Genomic DNA, 19,730 nt, shown 5'->3' with positions numbered 1-19,730 from the left:
GGACTTGGAGAAGGAAACATAAATGTTATGGCCATCTTCTGACGGTTTTCCTACTTTTATAGTCTTGATGTATAACTGGCCTCTAACTTGGACCCTTCTGACTTAGCTCCCTGAAGCTAGGATTACTGGTAAGAACCAGTTCATCTAGATGACTGCTCTTCCTTCCTTCTTCTCTTGTGGTGGCGGGGATCAAATCAGGGCCTTATGCATGTGAGGCAAACACGATACCATTCAGTTACCTCCCCAACTCTGTTAGTTTAAATATTTGACTAATGAAGAAAATAGATTTTCATATGTGTTCTCATTTGTATCATATCACAAAAACAGAACTTTTGCTTCAGATTTTAGTTTCAAATTTTTTGTGGTGATTATATAATAGAAAAATTCATTGATTAAATTAGATATTCTAAGTAATATTAAGGTCAGAGAAATCTGTTCCTGGAAAACATGATATGTAAAACAGGACAGTAAAATTCTGACTTCCTCCTTGGTGATAGAGAAGCCTTAGAAGTGAAAAGACAGTAAGGAGCTAATTCTTCTAGGTGGCAAGGTCACCCGGAAGAGCCAAGTGTTAGTGAAGGATGCTTGGCACATCAGAATACCTAAGGGCTGATTAGCCCAGGAGTCTGTCTCCTTCCCATGCTTCGTCAATTTGCTTTCTCTATAAACACTTTTAGAAAACAGAACCCCCTCCATGCTTGTGGATTACTGTGAGACACTGCAATATCTACCAGAAGCAGTAAACTTGACTTTGTACAGATTAAACGTTATTCCATTTGGAGGTTCATACCTCACTAACTACAATTCATCAATTTATATACTGGCTATGCAGGGCTCTGGCATGGACAATTGTCATATTAAGGCAGATACCCTCTTCTTTCTTTAAAAAATCATTTATTTTTATTAGAAGAACATCCCTCACCAACTAAAAATGTGCATTCATGTTTTGCCTGCATGAATGTCTGTGGGAGCGTGTTGGATCCCTTGAAACTGGAGTTACAGACAGTTGTGAACTGCCATGTAGGTGGTGGGAATTAAACCCAGGTTCTTTGGAAGAACAGACAGGGCTCTTAACTGCTGAGCTATCCATCTCTCTAGCCCTCTATTTAACCTTAGACCAACTGCTTACCTGACAACATGTGTCAAGAACACTAATTCTCCCAAAGAAAATTCATTAAGTGAATGTGTAAATCAGGTCTGTATACATCTCAAAAACCCCAAACAAACAAAAAACCAAATCAACCAACTAGCCAAACAAAGAAACCAAAACCAACCAACCAACCAACCAATCAACCAACCCCGGCAAACCCCATTAATTATAAGCCAGTAACTCCGGTCATGAGGAAGCAAGCTCAGTGTATAGCGACAGTAAAGGATTTGTTTTCTCTCTATTTACTCACCACAGTATTTGCTCTTCTTAGTTTGAGGAAATCAAGTCAAACTAACCTAAACTTCCATACCAAGATGTCTATACTAATTATATGAACTTCATAACTTTACTATCTTTAATTCAAATACATACAAATAAAGAAGACAGGGCTTCTAATTTCTATGTTACAATAGTCCCACCCAGAGAAAAATGTTAATCTGAGAGCTGTTCTTAGCGGAGGCTAGTTATCATAAGAGAAAGTGAGGAAAGGAAATAGGAAAAAAGTATGGAAATTTATTCAGGCTGAACTTACTGTGGTACAGAAATGTTAAGCAGTAATTAGCACCACAAGGCTGGCAGCTCCCTGCTATCTCTCAGCCTCAAATTTCTCCTCTCAAAGTCACTAATGGGTTGGATAGAAATGGCTAGTGCCCACTTTTCTCAGCTACCTCACTTAAAATGCACAAGTTGCCTCAAATGGGTTTTCTACCTTCTCACTATTAGCATAATAGCAGGGTTTAGTTTATTAGATTAGTCGGTCAATCTATGTCTCAGCACCCAACAGAATAAAACAGGACAAATTAAATCCATAGTGACAGTGATGAACAGTGGGAAACAGATGCAGAATACGGTAGGAAGGTCCAGGTTTGTGAACGCTCCCAGGACATACTCTCCCACAGGCAGAAGACACCAAAGCTTTTGATATCAGAAACACATTTTAAACTGAGCAAGGCAGTGCATGCTTGTGATGCTGGTACCAGAGATGCTGAGGCTGGAGGACTACAGTCTGTTCTATGTAGCGTGATCCTGCAACAAAGTTTTGATGATAAAAAGATTCCCAGCAACATTTTGTTTAATTGGTCAACCTTCCCATTACACAACTACCAAGCCAGGCAAGGAGACTGTTTATAGCCCATTTCTTTCTGTTACGGTTATGTTGATGAAATGTTCAATAACTCTCTACGCTATGTTAATTCTTTGCTCAGATTCTGGGACAATAGGCAACTTGATTTTTAAATGGAGATAATGCACCATCAGCTGTAGCACTGATCTCTGGATGTACTCTTCCCTATACTACACTCTAGATCTTTTGTGTTAGTCTATTTTTCATAAATATCAACTAATTTTTTTTTTCAGAGCTGGGGACTGAACCCAGGGCCTTGCGCTTGCTAGGCAAGCTACCTAGCTGAGCTAAGTCCCCAACCCCCTAATTTTTTACATTACTAGAATATTCTCTGTGTGTTTAATCCCCTAGTAAGGTCAATGCACTTAGAGGGAACAACTACTCAAAGTCTAGAAAACAGACTAGAAGAACCATGGCAGTGTTGCTCCTGAGCGCTCTCTCCACACATGCACACTGGCAGCCCTGGCTTACCTGGTGTGACCACAGAGTGGCACTGAGTGGGTCTACTCAGGCCTACTGAGGACACTGGGTAGGTATTCTAGACAGAATTGGAGAGAACGTGGAAAATAGAAGGGAAAAATCTAGAAACGGAAGCTGATGGCTATGAAGACAAATCCTGCCTGGTGATAGTCCTTAATGGAAAGTAGTTGCAGCCAGTTTCTCTGAAAGGCTAGGCTAGACAGGATCCGCCCTTTAATGCTCACTAAAATTCCACTTTGTTGGCCTAGAGAGCCTTAACTATGAGATGAACACTTGAGTACCAAGGCTGGTGCTGTCCCAGACTGAGGAGGAGTTTGAGTTCCAGCTGAAATGAAAACTAAGGACAGTGTTTTTGATAACTCCTGGTCCTGTTTACAAATTTATTTGTTCTCTCTTAAATAAAATATAATGTCCATTCAGCAGCCATGTTACTAAATCATCAAAGAACAGACTACCCAGCACCTGAAGTAAGAAGTGTTTGTACCAGTCTGTTGTTGCTCTGAGTTAGTAAACGATACTGGGAAAGCAAGCCTACACAGCTATAACATACTGCTATAAGTATAACATAGCTATAACCTGCTGCATAAAAACTGTATTCTCCACTGTAAGCCCCTGAGGACTTCCTTCTTTGTAAGAAGATAATTCAGTGGTAGTCTGTTTGCTTTGGACTTACCTGCTTTTCAATCCTGACACTCCAGGGTTAGCAAGAGATTGTATGGGAACTGGCCTCAAAGTGTTTATTAAGTAATTCTAAGTTAAATATTATTTTTTAACTGCACAGTTTTTAATTCTATGTTTTAAGAGTAAGAAGCAATATGAACAAGATTTGCAGTATATGCCATTTTAGTTTCCAAGGTCTTAGCCAAGATCAACTAGAAATATTAAATAAAAAATACACGAATAAACAATTTGTAAGCTAAATTGTGTATCTTCTGAATCTCATGCTGCTTTACTTTGTCCTGTCTAGAACTTGAGCCATTCCTCTGTCTAGTGTATCCCTGTTGCTATGTTATATACCCACTAATCACTTAGTAGTCCTCTTAGCGCAGTGGTTGTTGTCCAAGTAAACTTTATCTTATTTAATAATGTCCCTAAAGCCCAAATGTAGTGATTCTGATTGACAATTTGGCTATGTCAAGGAGAATTTGTTAAGTGTCTCTTAAGTGGAAACATAAAGGCGCAATAAGCTATTTGAGATCCCACTCACGTAACTTTTATTACACCTATCCCTTTGTTTCATTGTTTTTCACTTATTACTGTGACTAATTTATAAACTCTATCATAGGAATATGTGAATAGGAAAAGCTAATATTATATAGGGCTGATTATCTCTACAACCTCAGGTATCTGTTGAAGGTAGGAAGATATAAGGCTGGGTGCTACCTTACCGCAAAACAGTTTTGTGAATGTCATACAACTCATGCAGGAGACCCATATTTGGTTTGCTTTAAAAAGCTGTGCCTCAAAATGCTAACAGCAGAAGGTTATTGTCTGTTTTTTTTTTTTTAACCTAGTCACAGGACTAAGTTTTGATATTCCTGAAGTGTCTGTTACTGCAAAGGCAGGGGAGGAAGAGACATACATTCTCAACACTTTCTTTGAACCTTGCTTACTGCTCACCAGCAGTGGGAGGAAGGGATTACGTCTGCTTTTATGTAGGTCTAAGAGATCATTAAGAAAATGTCAGTTCCTGGAGGACCCAATAGTTCCTATTCTTTCTATGCAAGCATGCTTCATTTTTAAGTTTCCTGCTCTGGGAAAATATAAATTCTTTTCTGTCTGGCATAATAGCATCATCAAAATGTGAAACTAGCTTTCTAATGACTCAGCATGAAGAAAGAGGCTGAGGCATGCCCATAATTATAGCTATCATCACAAGGCCTGGTGACCAGCAGGGCCACAGGGACACTGCAAACACAGCAGTGTCAGAGCTTCAGTCTCTTTGGTGAGTCATAGTGTGAGGAACAGGCAGTACTGCTACACTTGCAGCCTTGCTTTGAGAAGCAGAGAGAAATCTCCTCTGTGGGAAGCATTCAAGTAAGAGCATTTCTCATTGCTTTCAATATCCATGCTCTATGCAATAAATTTAAAGCAGGATCAGAATCACTTATCACAGATCTATATCTTACCTGGGATCACAGAGAAATTTGGTTTTCTCTCCTTCTTCTCTCCAGATAAGCCATTCACGAAAAGAAGGGTGCACAAACATCCGAGTCATGTCTCTGCGCTTGATTAGGAACATGGAGAGGTTCTCCATTCTTTGTTGGAAGTCTTCCCATTCTAGTGTGCCTTCAATGCTCCCAGCATTGATGGCCTGGAAGATATGTTCATCAGTAAGTGGGTGGAGAGAGGCCACTGCCACATTCAGGAGAGGCATCACCCGGTCAAAGGAAGACTGAGTTGGGAACTTCATATTGCACTGGAGTAAATAAACCTCAGAGAGTGAAACAGGAACGACTTTGTAGCTAGAACTCTTTAGCACTAGGTAGCCTTTCTCTATGAGGTCAAATGTGAGTTTCAGGTATAGATATGACCCTTGACTGAGGGTCTTGAGGTGAGAACTGAGTTTGCCAAATGTAGTATTGTCCATCTTGCCATTAAGTGAGATGTTATTCTGGATCTCTGAGCTGCTGTGAATCCGGTGCAGGATGTAAGCCTGCAGGTCCTGGTCTATGGCTTCATTCTCTTCTAGTCGATCCAAAAATATCCTATGGAAAGGCAGCAACTTGGTAATTTCCTAAAATAGATGGAGAGAGACATAGAGAGAGATAGACAGAAAGACCTTCAGTATCCCCTAACTCTCTTACAAACTATGAGGTCCAGAAATCAGTCTAAATTTCTGGGTGGCCAGAGAAGAAAATAATCCTAAGCATGATATCCATAGACTACAGGAAGCTATGCACACAGTAAGAAGATGGCTTTTTCTAATACTGAGACGCTTTGTGGGTCTTTGTGAAGAGTACATGAGGATCAAATTGAAGAGGTTCTTCCCATTCTCTTTATACCTTATACTCTGGCTTCACTGAAACGTTACCAATTCACTAAAATGGTTATTGCTGAGATTACCAATAATCTTAACCTTGGCAAATCCAAAAATTAGTGTTAGTTTTCATCTTTTCAGGGTCTTGGCAGTGTTAACAGGCTCAGGTCTCTATTAATTTTCCTTCTTCAGTATTTCCATTCTCTAAAACAGTTCTAAATATCATCTATTTTGACAGATTATTTAATTCTGAGTTTTCACTTTGCATCCTGTTTACCAAGTAATTTATACTTTGATGTTTCATAGATAAACAATGTGTGTAAATAAAAATTAAATTTTATACTCAATCACAAGACATTCCCTGTGCTAACAAATTAACTGTAGTGCCAGTGACCCTGACACTGAATCCTTGGAGGTACCTGAGACCTCTGTTTCTGAAGATGGCATGTGTTCATGTACTCACCAAAGCCCAGGATTCATTCTTGATATCTTGCTTATCCTCACATTCAGTCTGTCATCAAGTCTCTTTTCTTTTTGAATGTTCTATATAGCCTGGATGGTCTAGAACTCTTAACTCTCTTGCCTCAGCCTTCAAAATGATGCTATCACAGGTGTGAACCATCACACCCGGCTGATCAACGGCTTTCATTCTCCTTCAGAATATTTTCAAATACAGCTAGTTGAAGACATCATCACCATTCACCCTCTTTCTGCTTATACCTGCCATCCTCTGTGTTTTATGATGTACACAACCAGGAGACAGAGCTTAAAAAAATAGTGGGTCAGATTTTATCACCATATAATGCTCCCTAGAGGGGCTTCTCCTATCTATCCGAAACCACCATTCCCATCTCTCTATACTATTTTATTTTTTTTCATAGTACTGGACATGATATTACCTATAATATTACAATATGTTTCATTATACTTTTTGTTTGTGCTCCTTACTAAAAAAGTGTTATGAAATCAGAGATATTGTGTGCTTTATTTAATACTGAATCCTTAAGTATAAGGACAGTATAGGACATACTCTAAATATCCAAGACATGTCTATAGAAGTAATGAAAAACTACATATGATTTTGTGAGGAAAATAATTCTTAGAAATTCTTCATTGAAGAGAGTACAGTATTTAGGAAGTTACTTTAGGTCTTTACCCATGAAGACATTGAAATTTGGACTTATAAAATCTGGAACATGCATAGTACCCTGTCTATTCTTTGGCACTATTGAAAAATGAAGGTTTTTCTGCTCTACCTACCTAGACATTTAAAAATTCTTCTTTAATTACAAATGACATCAAGTTAGAATAGATCTCAGTTCAGTATTGCTTATGCATAAAAATCAAAAATAGAGATCATAGCTAGGTGTGGTGGCACACATCTGTAAATTCAATACTTAGGAGGTTGAGACAGGAGGATCATGAGTTTGAGGCCAGCCTAGGTTACCCAGTAAAATTTTTTTTCTTAAAAAAAAAAAAAGAAAACAAAACAAAAATAAAAAAAACCCAAGAAACAAAACCAAACACAAGATTTTGTTTTTGGAGATCTTTCCTATTAATATTTTAACAACCAAGGTACTGTCCGCTAATTAGGTTATATGTAATTTCAGCTGTAAAGATCATTATGTGGATCTAGACTGTAACCCAAATAACCCGCAGAATGATAGTAAACATGCACGGTGATGGGATTAGAGATACTGCTTCTTGTCAAGAGGGCAGTAGATATAACTCGCCAATATGCAGAGTAATAGTAAAAGCTGAAAGGGGAAAGGGGGAGACTTAATGTGACTCACCTATGTATTAGCTATTACAAGTGGGCCATATCAACAGTGGGATAATTCTATATTCTATGTGTTCTTAATCAAGAAGGGATTTTTTTTTTTAAAAGAAGAGACTCACTGTTCCAAACCATACAAACACAAAAGAACAGGAGCTATAACTATAACTCCTTAGCCCAGTATTTTTTACAGACTCAATTCCATATTCTTGGTTTTTTCAGGCCAATAAACATTAAAAGGAAGCAAAAACCTTATCTCTCAGTTGTAATAAATATAACCTGAAGTCCTAATATTGCCAATATTTGCTAGAGGAAGGCATATACAGTGACAACTTTCATCCATGCTACCAAAAAATGAGCTCAAAGAGAAGAGAGGAAAGAAGTGGAAATCTGAGCTCTGAGCACACTGCAAGTGTGAAGTGGCATTCAAAGTGTGAGGCACTCCCCCTTGTACTACTACATTAGGGCAAAGTCCGAAGAATAGACTTTTGTTTTGCTCCTTTTAGACTGATTCTGAACTCAACACCCTTTTCTCCTGCTTCAGGTGTGCTAGGGTTACATACTTAGCCTCTTAATGCTATTCTGAGGAACATTCTATTAAGCCTTACCCAGAGCAATGGGAATAAGAACTTGACATATAGAGAGAATGTTTTTTTTTCTAGATCATGTCTCTTAGGTTTAAGAAGAGCTAAGAGAACCAGGATTCAGAACCTTTTCAGTTTAAGTTCCTTGGAAGGGAGATAATCTATGGTTCAGAAGCAAACAGCCACATACCTGTAAACTGGTCCTAACTGTTACAATTAGTTTGAGCCAAGAAGGAAAATTTCCAATCATTTTACTTAGAAATGATACAATTGTATCCCCATAATCCGGTTTGTGAAATTCTGCTTCATTTAATCCATCAATTAAAATGATGAAATCTTCATCTGGGATTTTTCTCTCTGAGATAGAAAGAAACAAATTACTTCACAATTACCAAGTGGATAGGTGGGTTCTCATTGGGTCTTTGATCACAGATCAGTCTGGAAAAAATGTATTACAATGTATAACTTATTATAAAGACATGCTATCATTCATTTGGTGAATTACTTTGTTTTTCCATCAGGTCACAGGTATATAAGCATGTGTATTTTAGGATCAGGAATATTGTATTTTCATCTCCAGAGTCTGACAGCTAGAGTTATGAGCTCTTGAATGTGGAACTCCACTGTTCCCTCAATATGTAAAAGCTAAATAAAGTGGTTGTTTCTATCATAGTATAAAGAAAATAGCATCACATACTCTTTTGTGAGTTCCTTAATGACTGAGTAGTATATAGAACTATACATGACTGTGTCTGGGAAGAGAGGATGCAACATGGATGAACCTGACCTGGCAGGTCAGATCTCAAGATCCTGGCAGCTCCCTAGAGGATGAGCCAGTCCCGTCACTGATCCCAGGGGAGGAGTCACGTCAGAGAATTGCTGGCATTTAGTTCCCTTCTAAATTGATTGAATTAACTTATCTTCAGGTTCAGGTTGAGGGTGCTTAGTGAGATTTCAGGCTTGTACTCTCACTAAGTGTGTATCAACTCTTGACTAATATTGAATACTTCTGGTTATCTAATGAAGAAACAGGTTTAATCTGAAGAAAAAAATAAAATTAGTTTCAAAATAAAAGGTCCAGACTACTGTAAAATACTGGTTCTTTTAATTTTTAAACATGAGCATACATGTTTCCCCCCATGTTTTGCACTACAAAATTAATTTCAGTTTACCAATATTATGCCAATTCTCAAATTATGAAGAGGTATTTGTATATCTTTTGCCAATACTTCTGATTGAAACCAGATATATCTTTTGCATGATGAGTAAATACTCCACCACTGAGCTATATCCACAGGCCACATAGTTTTGTTTTTTGAGACAGGGTTCTCCGTGTACTCCTGGCTGGCCTTAAACTCAGAGATTCTCCTGTCTCTGTCCCAACCCCCAGAGTGCTGGGATTTAAGGTCACTACTGCCTACCTCCAGGCCAGATAATTATAACTTACTTTCAATTGTCTATATTTTAGGAAAAGAAATAAACTATAGATTCCAGTTCTAATTTATAATAATATTTTTAATAAAATGTTACTATAAATGACATGCACTAAGAAAACAAAACAGTCTTTTAGAGACTCCAAAAATTAAGGAAAATTTTAAATCCAGAAATTAAGTCAAAAATTAAGTATTAGAGGAATTATTAGGAATTAGGAATTTACCTAAACAACTGGGAATTCTTTCATGCTTGATTTTGAGAACCCTGACTCCCTGAATTAATTGTGTCTTAATTTCCACAGAGAAAATGTCTAGATGTACCTGGTTGGCTGAGCATCTCCTATGCTGACAAGTTCCATGCTGCTCCAGGAGAGCGCTCCAGTTTCAAGAGCATTTGTTCAGCAGGTGGCAGCCTGAAACAGGCTGTGGTGGGAGCATTTCACACTGGAAACAGGCAAGTGTTAAAGTAGTTCTTCCTTCCCCAGGGACTGATGAAAGCTTAGCACAACCTGTCCCTGCCCTTCACACATCCTCTAACTTTACATGGTGATTCCTAAGCCAAGATAGTCACAGGGATAAAAGGGCTGATGACAATGCCCCATAGAAAAACATTTCAAACACTTCTTAAAGATTACATTTGTGGGGTGTGTGTGTGTGTGTGTGTGTGTGTGTGTGTGCGCGTGTATGTGTGTGCGCGCGCGCACGCGTAGTCAGTCTCTCCTACCATGTGGGTCCCCAGAGGTTGAACTCAGGTTGGCAGGCTTGGAGGAAATGCTTTTGCCCACTGAGGAGCCAGCTCATTGGGTATTATAATGAATGAAACAATTAATTTGCTAATAAAGCTAAATTTTATTTGCAGAAATTTCCAGGAGTACTCACTCCATGAGTAAAACATAAATATTTCTTTTCTCTAAAGTGGACTAATATGGGCTGGGTTGTATATTTGTCTACCATACAGAAAGTCCTGGATTTGATCTCTAGCACTGTAAAAAGGAAAACATTTGTCTCTCTCTCTTTTTTTCCCTTTTCTTTTTTTTGGAGCTGGGGACCGAACCCAGGGCCTTGTGCTTGCTAGGCAAGCGCTCTACCACTGAGCTAAATCCCCAACCCCAACATTTGTCTCTTAATCAGGATAATATTCTTTTAATCCCTGTGAGATTTTTCTCCTGTTCTTGGGAAGAGATACTTAAGTTACCTAGGGATGTAGGCTTATAAGATGTCAACAGATAAGTTTATTTAAGACATCATTATACTTTAAAAAAAAGAATTTAAAACAAAAATTACAAAGAATTTTTTAATGTTATGGACACTGTAAAAAATAGTATTTTGCTAAGTAATTTCTTGTCTTTTGTTTAATGATGTCTGACAGTTGTACACTTAAGAGACTTTAAAGATCTTCAGACTGTTTTTTAAATGCAGCTAGCCTTATACAAATGCTTCTTTATATTCATTTTCAAGCTTTTACAGAATAGTAAAAGAATTTTTAAAATTAAAAATGCCAAACAAAATTGCTATTTCCTATTCTGCCATGTATGAACATTTAAAATGTAGCTACTATTTAGTTTTTGATTGTGAGTTTAGTCTTTAATGGCTGAGCCATGTCTCCAGCCTGCAACTACTATTTATTATCAGAATTATTTCATAGAAAAATATTTATTTTAGCTCTCTCTGGCCTCTCTCTTTTCTTTCCCTTTTGTTCCTTTCTCTGTCCCCTCTTTCTCTGCCTCTATTCTCTTCTCAACTCCACTTCTCATGCCCCCAAATAAAAGCCATTTTATATTAGAAAATAATTTAATTAAAAATAAATATATTAACTTTTATATACTTTTAAAGTCTGTGTCTATAACCACTCAAATTATAGATAATCTCATTTCTTATTTTGTCATGGACTAATTTAAGACTTTTAAAGTATGAGTCACTGCTCTGGCTGAGGAGTCACTCACTGGAAAAGTTTCCCGAGCTTTTAATCTTGTTTTAATCGCTATGAATAACATTCCCTGGGTGCCCCTTGTAGCCTCTGCTTACATAAACCTTTAGTGTGTCTTTGGAATCTTCCCCAGTAGTCCCTGTAGTAGTAGACTGTACATAGGTGCCTGGGATAAATGATGCTCAGACACTGAATGGGAAGAGGAAGCAGCTAGAGATGAAATCGCAGCAGCCTTAGTCAATCAGTGTGCTTCTACACAGACGCCTCTCACAGATCCACAGGCAAATCTGTCCCTCAATCACCTCCCTTTAGGGGTGGCGCTCCTGTCCTCTTGTTCATCTCAGTGGCAGAAGCAAATGCTTAATGGGAAGCTTCATACTATTGGAATCTTCAAAACTTTTGGAAAATACTGTCATTTTTCTTTTAAAGGAGAAGTGAGTTATTAATGATCTAATTCCTGAGTATGAACTGAAAAGTATTTTCCATATAATTTTCCTCGGGGGAAAACTCTAGTTACCTGAGAATAAAATGTATATATAATAATGAAGGCCATTTCAGCCATACACTCTGATAAGTTGGTAACTCTATATAATCATGCAGCTAAAAACCTGACCAAATTGAAAAAAACATTTCTGTCATTGAAGAAAATTCCTAGCCCTTGGTCTTGCCAAGGCTTGACCACCCAGTTTAGGGGAATGTCAGGGTCAGAGGCGGGAAGGGGTGGGTGGATGAGTGGGAGCACCCTCATAGAAGAAGGGGGTGGGAGGATAGAACAGTAGGTTTATGGACGGGAAACCGAGAAAGGGGATAACATTTGAAATCTAAATAAAAAATATCCAATAAAAACCAAACTCACACAAGTTATTTTATATTATTCGTTTTGACATATAGGACACTGTCTGCATGACCTGCTCTTTAACCTATAGGTTATTTAGAAGTAGGTTCACCTATACATATTGAAGATTATATTGTTATGGATTTCTAATTTAATTCTGTTGTTTTGGACAATTCTGCTGTGGTATTTACTTTCTCGGGCTTTTCATGCCTACAGTGTACCACTGTTCACTGTAACAACTCAGCATTGCTCCCTGAGGTGCTGCTGCCTTTTTTTTTTTTTTTTTTGAGAGACAAGCTGTCTTATTGGCCAGGGACTTGCCACATAGGCCAGGACACTGTCTAGTGAGCCCTCGTGACTCACCTGTTTCCTTTTTCCCAACAGTGGGATTAAAAGTGTGTGTGCCTGCCTGCCTGCCTGCCTGCCTGCCTGCCTGCCTGCCTGCCTGCCTGCCTGCCTGCCTTCCTTCCTTCCTTCCTTCCTTCCTTCCTTCCTTCCTTCCTTCCTTCCTTCCCTCCCTCCCTCCATCCTTCCCTCCCTTCCTTATAAAGGTACTGATTATCAACAGACTAAGCTAGCTCCCTAGACTGATATTTTAACTTTCATTTTTGTTGTTTTAGAGGCACTATGTAGTCTAACCTAGTCTTGAACTCACAGTCCTCTCACCTCAGCACCCTAAGTGCTGGGATTTTTGACATGGAATACCATCCTCAGATAACTTTTAGAAAATTTGAGATGTTCTATAGTTCAGAATAGAGTTTATGTTTTCTTGAAGAAAATATATATTTTGTATTTATTAGGTAATATTCTGTAAGTATCAACCAGTGCGAGTTGGTTGATAATATTGTTCAAATCTATACCTTTAATTTTTTCCTCTACTTGTTTCAATAGTTACCAAGAAGCATTTAAATACCCATCCCTAACTGGGCTTTATTAGGCTCTTTGATGAGTTTTTGATTCATGATTCCGGAAGCCTGATTCTAGGTACATAATGTGGATTCATGTCTACTAGTTGCTTTTACTAATATTGGTTGTTTAAAAGTCTATTCTGACACTAACAAACTACTCTAGATTTCTTATGGTTATGTTTTACTCATTGCTTTTCTATTCTTTCATTTTCAATGGTGTGATAATTGAGTAACTATGAAGGCAGCTATGGATCAGATTGTATTCTTTATTCAGTCTGAGAGTTTCGGCATTCTGATTTACTTACTTCATTGATATTTTACAACTAATTCCTTAATATGATCTACCTAATTTTTAAAAATTTTTTTCTTTTGGTTTGATTAAACAATTTTTAACATTTGTAAATTGTTTTTCCAACTGCTGATTATAACTTTAAGAGTGAGTAGAAACCCCCAGAATAAGATGAAGCAATTGAATTTAGAGTTCTATTAATAGGGATATGTAAAGGGACAGAGAAATAAATGAGTAGATATATCTTACAGTAAAATAATATGGTTGAGAATTTGGTGCAGACTCAGCAAGCATCTGTATATTGTCTTTGAACACCTAAGGGCATAGCTTTTTGTATCACTGCCCTTTTAAAATACCCATGCATCACTGGGCTGTGGCACCAAGCCTTTAAACCAGCACTAGGGAGCCAGAGGCGGGTGGATCTCTGTAAGTCTGAGGCCAGCCTGATCTATATTGTGAGCTCTAGGACAGCCAAAGCTACAAAGAGAGACCCTGTCTCAAAACAATCAAATCAAATCAAATCAAACCAAACCAAACCCATGCATATGAGTTGTTTCTCCTTAATACCTCTATTCAAAATGTATTTCCTGAAATATCTACCATGTTCAAGGTGAAAAGATGGGTATGAATGATAAAAGATGAACACAAGTTTTGAAATTCAACATATACAATTTAGTCAAAGAGAAATAGTAACTTGAGCAGAAACAACTAATAATTGTATAGCACAAAGTTTATCTGGTGTACTATAAATGTTCATTAAATGTTCACATTAAATTTTAAGATTTTACATACACATACATACACACATACACACATACATACATATATACATATACACATACATACATACATACATACATGCATACATACATACATACTAGTGTGTTGAGTAGCACAACTGAGATACTTAATCATTATTACTCTGTTTGACTTCCAGTGCTGACAAAAACAAGTGGAGCGAGACTTAGTGGGTCTCAGTGGCTTAGTGGGTAAAGGGACCTGCTTCTATACCTGATGACCAGTTTGATTCCTGGGACCCACACAGTAGGACAACAGAACTGATTCTCACAGGCTCTTTCTGATCACCACATACAAGCTGTGGTATAAGTATACCCACACAAAATAAGTAAGTAAAATGTAATAATAACAGTAATAATAGTAGTAGTAGTAACAGTAATAAAAGCAATAACAATAGTAATAATAATGGTAATAATGATAGTATAGAGGAGGGTGGAGGGATGGCCCAGTGGGTAGGAGTGCTGTGCAAGAGCTGGAATCCCCAGCACAGGAGCTGGGCGTGGCTGCACATGGCTCTAACTCCAATGCTGGGGGTGGGGGCAGAGACAGGAAGATTCAGGAGCTCAATGGCCAGTCGCTGAGAGACCCTGTGTTAAGACAATTAAGGAAGAAAGCTACAGAGGAAGACACAGCCTTTTCCTCTGGCCTCTGTACATGTGGAAGTGTACATTCAAGTGTGTACCATGTATGCAATCCTCCACATCAACCTGCCTGTCCACACTAAACGTAAAAATTTAAAAATGTGAAAAAATGTGTAGTAGAGAGAGGTTTAGGAGATGACTGTGCTTAGGCTTCAGTGAATGCCAGGGCTGTAAAGAGAGAGGAAGAGCAGGCCTGAGCACGAGAGGGAGGCAGATCCCACACTTTCATTTTTATTAAAAACACTGGCTTTTCTGATACAATTCATGAACCACAAAATGTCCACGTGCCTTTTTACATACCATTCGAGTGAACAGTTAAGAGATTTCTAGTGTAAAATACTGAGGTATGAACCATGTCATAATAAATATACTGCTGATAATTTCTAACTATAGGGTTTCCTGTCATAGAGACTCTGAAACAGTAAGATGGGGCTGCAAATTTATTGATTGATTCTAATTCCACAGAAAGGATTAGAAGCTTTACTACCTTTACTAAAAGAAAACCAAAATCATTTGGAAATTAAAATAAGAACTTTTACAAAGGAAGGAGGAGGGATCAGTTTCTACAGGGATTTGTTGATTTGAAATAGGGTCCTGCTACAATGCCTAGGTTTGTTTTCACTTCCTGGATTCAAGCAGTCTACCTACTCCAGCCTCTTCCAAGTGCTAGGACTACATCTGTGCACTATCACACTCTACCCAGAAAAACTCTTCTGGAAATTATAATGTGTAAACATCAGCTACAGAACATTTAGTTTTGGTAATCACTTCTATATCACAATCCAAGAGACCACAGCTCCTTTGAACCTTAATTATACCTTTATGGAGGTTCTCCAAGGGCTCTAGGACTCCTCTTCGGAAGGAGGCCATGGGGTCTTGGACACAGGACCGGAGGCTTAGCATGCTCTGCAGGTGAGGCTCCCGAAGAAGCTGCTCCCGGTAAGCTGTCAGCTGAGGTGAGCGGCAGAGCAGGGCAGCAACATTGTGGACAAATTCTGGTACCAGGCAGGTATAGGCATTGTCTGCTTGGCAATAGTGATAGGCAACCACCTATGGAAAGATGAGATTGCACACAGGCTTGTTAGCAGCTCTGGTTACATATGACCAGACCCTAACACCGCCTTTGGTTTTTCCATTTTCTCAAATTTTTTTTCAAATAAAAATAGAAGCCACTAACACAACTGTATAATTTATACACAGTCAAAAATTAGACATAATGTATGTATATATTCTAACAACCCAAAATTAAAGTGTATAAATAAAAATGGGATAGTCCTTCTGGATTATAAGAGACAGGAAGCAAGACTGAGAAGGAAGACGTACATTAATATTGCTAACATTTATTCAACACAGTAGTATAGAAAAGTCTACTCTTGTAACAAAGCATTGGAACTAATACAATGAAGAAAATCATGTTACTCTCTAGAGATACACATGCTCACATCAATTTTTGATATAGTCTTATTTTTTTAAAAAGATGAGCCTATAAAATAAAATAACTTAGATTTTAAAATTATCAGTAAATATTTTCTGAAAATTCAGACAGAGGAAAAGTACCAAAATTATATGAAAGAAAGAAGGAAAGAGGTTAAGATTTTTGCTAAATTTGGGTCTTAAATTCTCAGAGTTTAGGAGTCTTAATAATGTTTAGGTTCTGGGCTTCTGGCTAGCCGTCTGGCTGACCGTCTGGCTGGTTGGTTTAAGCTGTTTGTTAAGAGTTACACAGAATTACTCCATATCGTCTGTTATGGTTTTTCTTTTTGTCTCAAGTGCAAGTGCAAAAAAGAGCTTCTTCTTTTTGAAAGGGGTGCACTAATGTAGCCCAGGCTCGCCTACAACTCCTGGTCCTTCCGCCTCCGCCTCCAGAGTAGACAATCATGCCTAGCACAGAGAGTGACTTTAATATAGATCACTCTTCAGGCTTATTACTGCCAAGAAAAGTGATGACATACTGTAGAAACCATGGCATCAGCAGGAGAGATTCAGCTTGATTTATGGAAAGAATCTGACAAGGTGCTCAGAACACAGTCAAGAGGGTAATGGCATTAGTGGATTCCACCCTCCTCCTCCTTCTCCTCATGTCACCATTGCCCTCCTTCTCCTTATGCTCACTACCACTCTCTCCCTCCTCATGGTCACCACTGTCCCCCTCCTCCTCATGGTCACCACTGTCCCCCTCCTCCTCATGGTCACCACTGTCCCCCTCCTCCTCATGGTCACCACTGTCCCCCTCCTCCTCATGGTCACCACTGTCCCCCTCCTCCTCATGGTCACCACTGTCCCCCTCCTCCTCATGGCCACCCCCACTTCCACACTCGTCTTAATCAGCACCACCATCACTGTGCTGTGTGCTCATTTCAGTAACTAGCTTTGTGCCTATAGGTAACTTGGACATCCTAATAGCACTCACGTGTGTACTGGGAATGCTGCTCTTCAGTTACCTCTTAGACAAGTTTACCACAGAGGAGTTCTATTCTGAAAAAAACCTAATTTGTAAGTGTGGTCGTCTCTTTAATACATTCTGTAAATGTCAACTCTTTTAAACAGTTAAAAATCTTTCTCATTGAACATAAATCAAATAATACGGAGATGTTAGTGTATATTTAAAGCCACACAGGAACTGCTTGTGAGTGAAACAAAGAAGTCCAAATTCCATAGGAGGACCAGAAACCAGAGGTTGAATTTAGAGCTCCACTTTTCTTTAGGTGATTAGTAAAGACAGTGTTAGCAGCCTAAAGGAAAACCTCGTCCTCTCAGTCAACAGTGCAGACAGTACTTATTGCCTTCATGGACACAGATCTTTGAATCTACATGGAGTCTTACCATATTTTGCTTCAATTGATTCCATATGTGGAGGCAATGTTCAGCTCAGCAAGCCTTGTATAATTTGCTTTTTATGTAATGCAGTGGGGTATTATTTTACAGATAAAGATTATGAAACTTGGAAAAAGGGTTCTTTTACTGCTTTTGTTAAAAATCATATTTTTTAATCTTGTTATGCCTTGCAAAATACTACGGCATTTCTTTATTTTTATTTTTTATTGGATTTTTTAAAATTTACATGTCACATGTTATCCCCTTTCCTGGTTTCCCGTCCATAAACCCTAGTCCCATTCCCTCTCCCCCTTCTCTTCTATGAGGGTGTTCCCCCACCCTACCACCCACCCCAAAAAAATCATACGTGTACTTGGAGATTTTTTCCCCAGTATTGAGAATTGAGCCTAGGCATCTGCAATTAATGCCAAGCACTCTGCCACACTGCCATATTGAAGCCTTCAGATGTGCACTTGGATTAATGAGGTTTCATCTAACAAGTCAGCGTTAAAGTTATATATTCTAAAGCAGTCTCTTTTTTAATTTTAGTATTTGGCATTCCAAAGATAAAGTCTTGATATCTTTGAAGAATTCTGGTAGAAAATCCACTCAACATCTTTGGATTTGCAAGGTGATTCAAAATAGGTTATTAACTGTGCATTTCAAAGGAGCTGTGTGGTATGTGTAAGTATATAAGGTCCATGAAAACTATGTTAGGCACGGAGCTGTCTCAGTCAGATAAAATGACAGCACCCATGTCTAAACAGCTGTGTGTCAGTAACATCAGTGCTGAGAAGGTGTAGACAGGCAGACCTCTGCAAGGTAGCAGAGCTTATCATGAGCTACAATTTCAGCGAGACCCTGTACCAAAATGCCTGGTGCTCTTGGGGTCAGAAGAGGGCATCAGATCATCTGGAACTGTAGTTAAAGATGGTTGTTAGCTGCCATGAGGGTGCTGGGAATTGAACCTAGGTCCTCTGGAAAAACAGCCAGTGCTCTTAAGCACTGAGTTACCTCTCCAGTCTCCCAAACTGTCCTTTGATATTACCTAAACATTTCCTATGTATAGAAACAGGGAGCAATTCCAAATGTCTGCACTTTTCCCCAGTCTCTCATTTCATCAGTAAAAGTACATTTATATAGCACTCTACAACTTTGAGGAAGTTATTATACTCACTATAGTTAGAGCTTCTTGGAAGTGGCTCAGAATCCATCTATCTGCCTTAATAAGCCAACTGGCACAATGCTTTCCCTGGGTGGATTCTTATTTCTTAAGATCACTTGTCTTAATCTCATTTTTAGCTGTGTCTTTCTTTTTTTTTTAAGCTCTGTCTTTCTTACATAATTAATTTTTCTACCCCATTTTACTTATGTTAACTATCTAAAATTTTTATTGGAATAATTCTAAACAAAATATATTTGCAGTAACTAGAGTTACATTACTTCTTTGAAAGAAGACAGTAAGTAAATGTTATGTTCCTTCTTCACAGAAGAACAAAGGGGATGCTGGAAGCCCACACATACTTAAGTATAGAGGTCAGCATTAGTATTTTGATTGGGAACTGGGAAAATGCTGTCATGGTAAAGGTGATTGCTGCCAAACCTGAGGACCTGAGTTCAATGCCTAGGACTCAGAGCTCCCATATATTATCTTCTGACCTAGACACTTGAGCTCACACAAAATAAATTAAATGCAATATTAAAAATATTTGATTGGGTTAGAGATGATCTCAGTGGCAGAATGCTTACCGAGCGTGCCATGATACTGCCAAAGTGTGTGTGTGTGTGTGTGTGTGTGTATGTGTGACAACTTTGATTTAATCCTATATCCAATAAATAACAAAATGTTATTATTTTATTGGGTAATCCTTATTAAAGAATTGAGTGGCAGCAAATCTTCCAGGCTTGTATTAAAAGTATCAGATCCTCATACACCACAGAGCATTTTATATTTCAAATGAACACCTATGAACACTAATCTCATATTAAGG

General features: G+C 38.3%; 1 protein-coding gene across 7 annotated transcripts in view; it reads right to left on the bottom strand.

Moving 5' to 3' along the window:
• Tanc2 (tetratricopeptide repeat, ankyrin repeat and coiled-coil containing 2) overlaps positions 1-19,730 on the bottom strand; it is a 319,000-nt gene that overhangs the window by 65,500 nt on the left and 233,770 nt on the right. For all 7 annotated transcript variants that reach the window (NM_001440252.1, XM_087572417.1, XM_087572418.1 and 4 more), the window contains 3 exon segments: positions 4,883-5,490; positions 8,285-8,451; positions 15,744-15,975. In NM_001440252.1, the coding sequence (NP_001427181.1) occupies positions 4,883-5,490; positions 8,285-8,451; positions 15,744-15,975 (1,007 nt within the window).

Source organism: Rattus norvegicus, chromosome 10 (assembly GCF_021556685.1).
Source record: "Rattus norvegicus strain SHRSP/BbbUtx chromosome 10, alternate assembly SHRSP_T2T, whole genome shotgun sequence".
Taxonomy (NCBI): domain Eukaryota; kingdom Metazoa; phylum Chordata; class Mammalia; order Rodentia; family Muridae; genus Rattus; species Rattus norvegicus.
The sequence above is the reverse complement of the archived record's forward strand: the minus strand, read 5'-3'. Positions and strand labels throughout refer to the sequence as shown.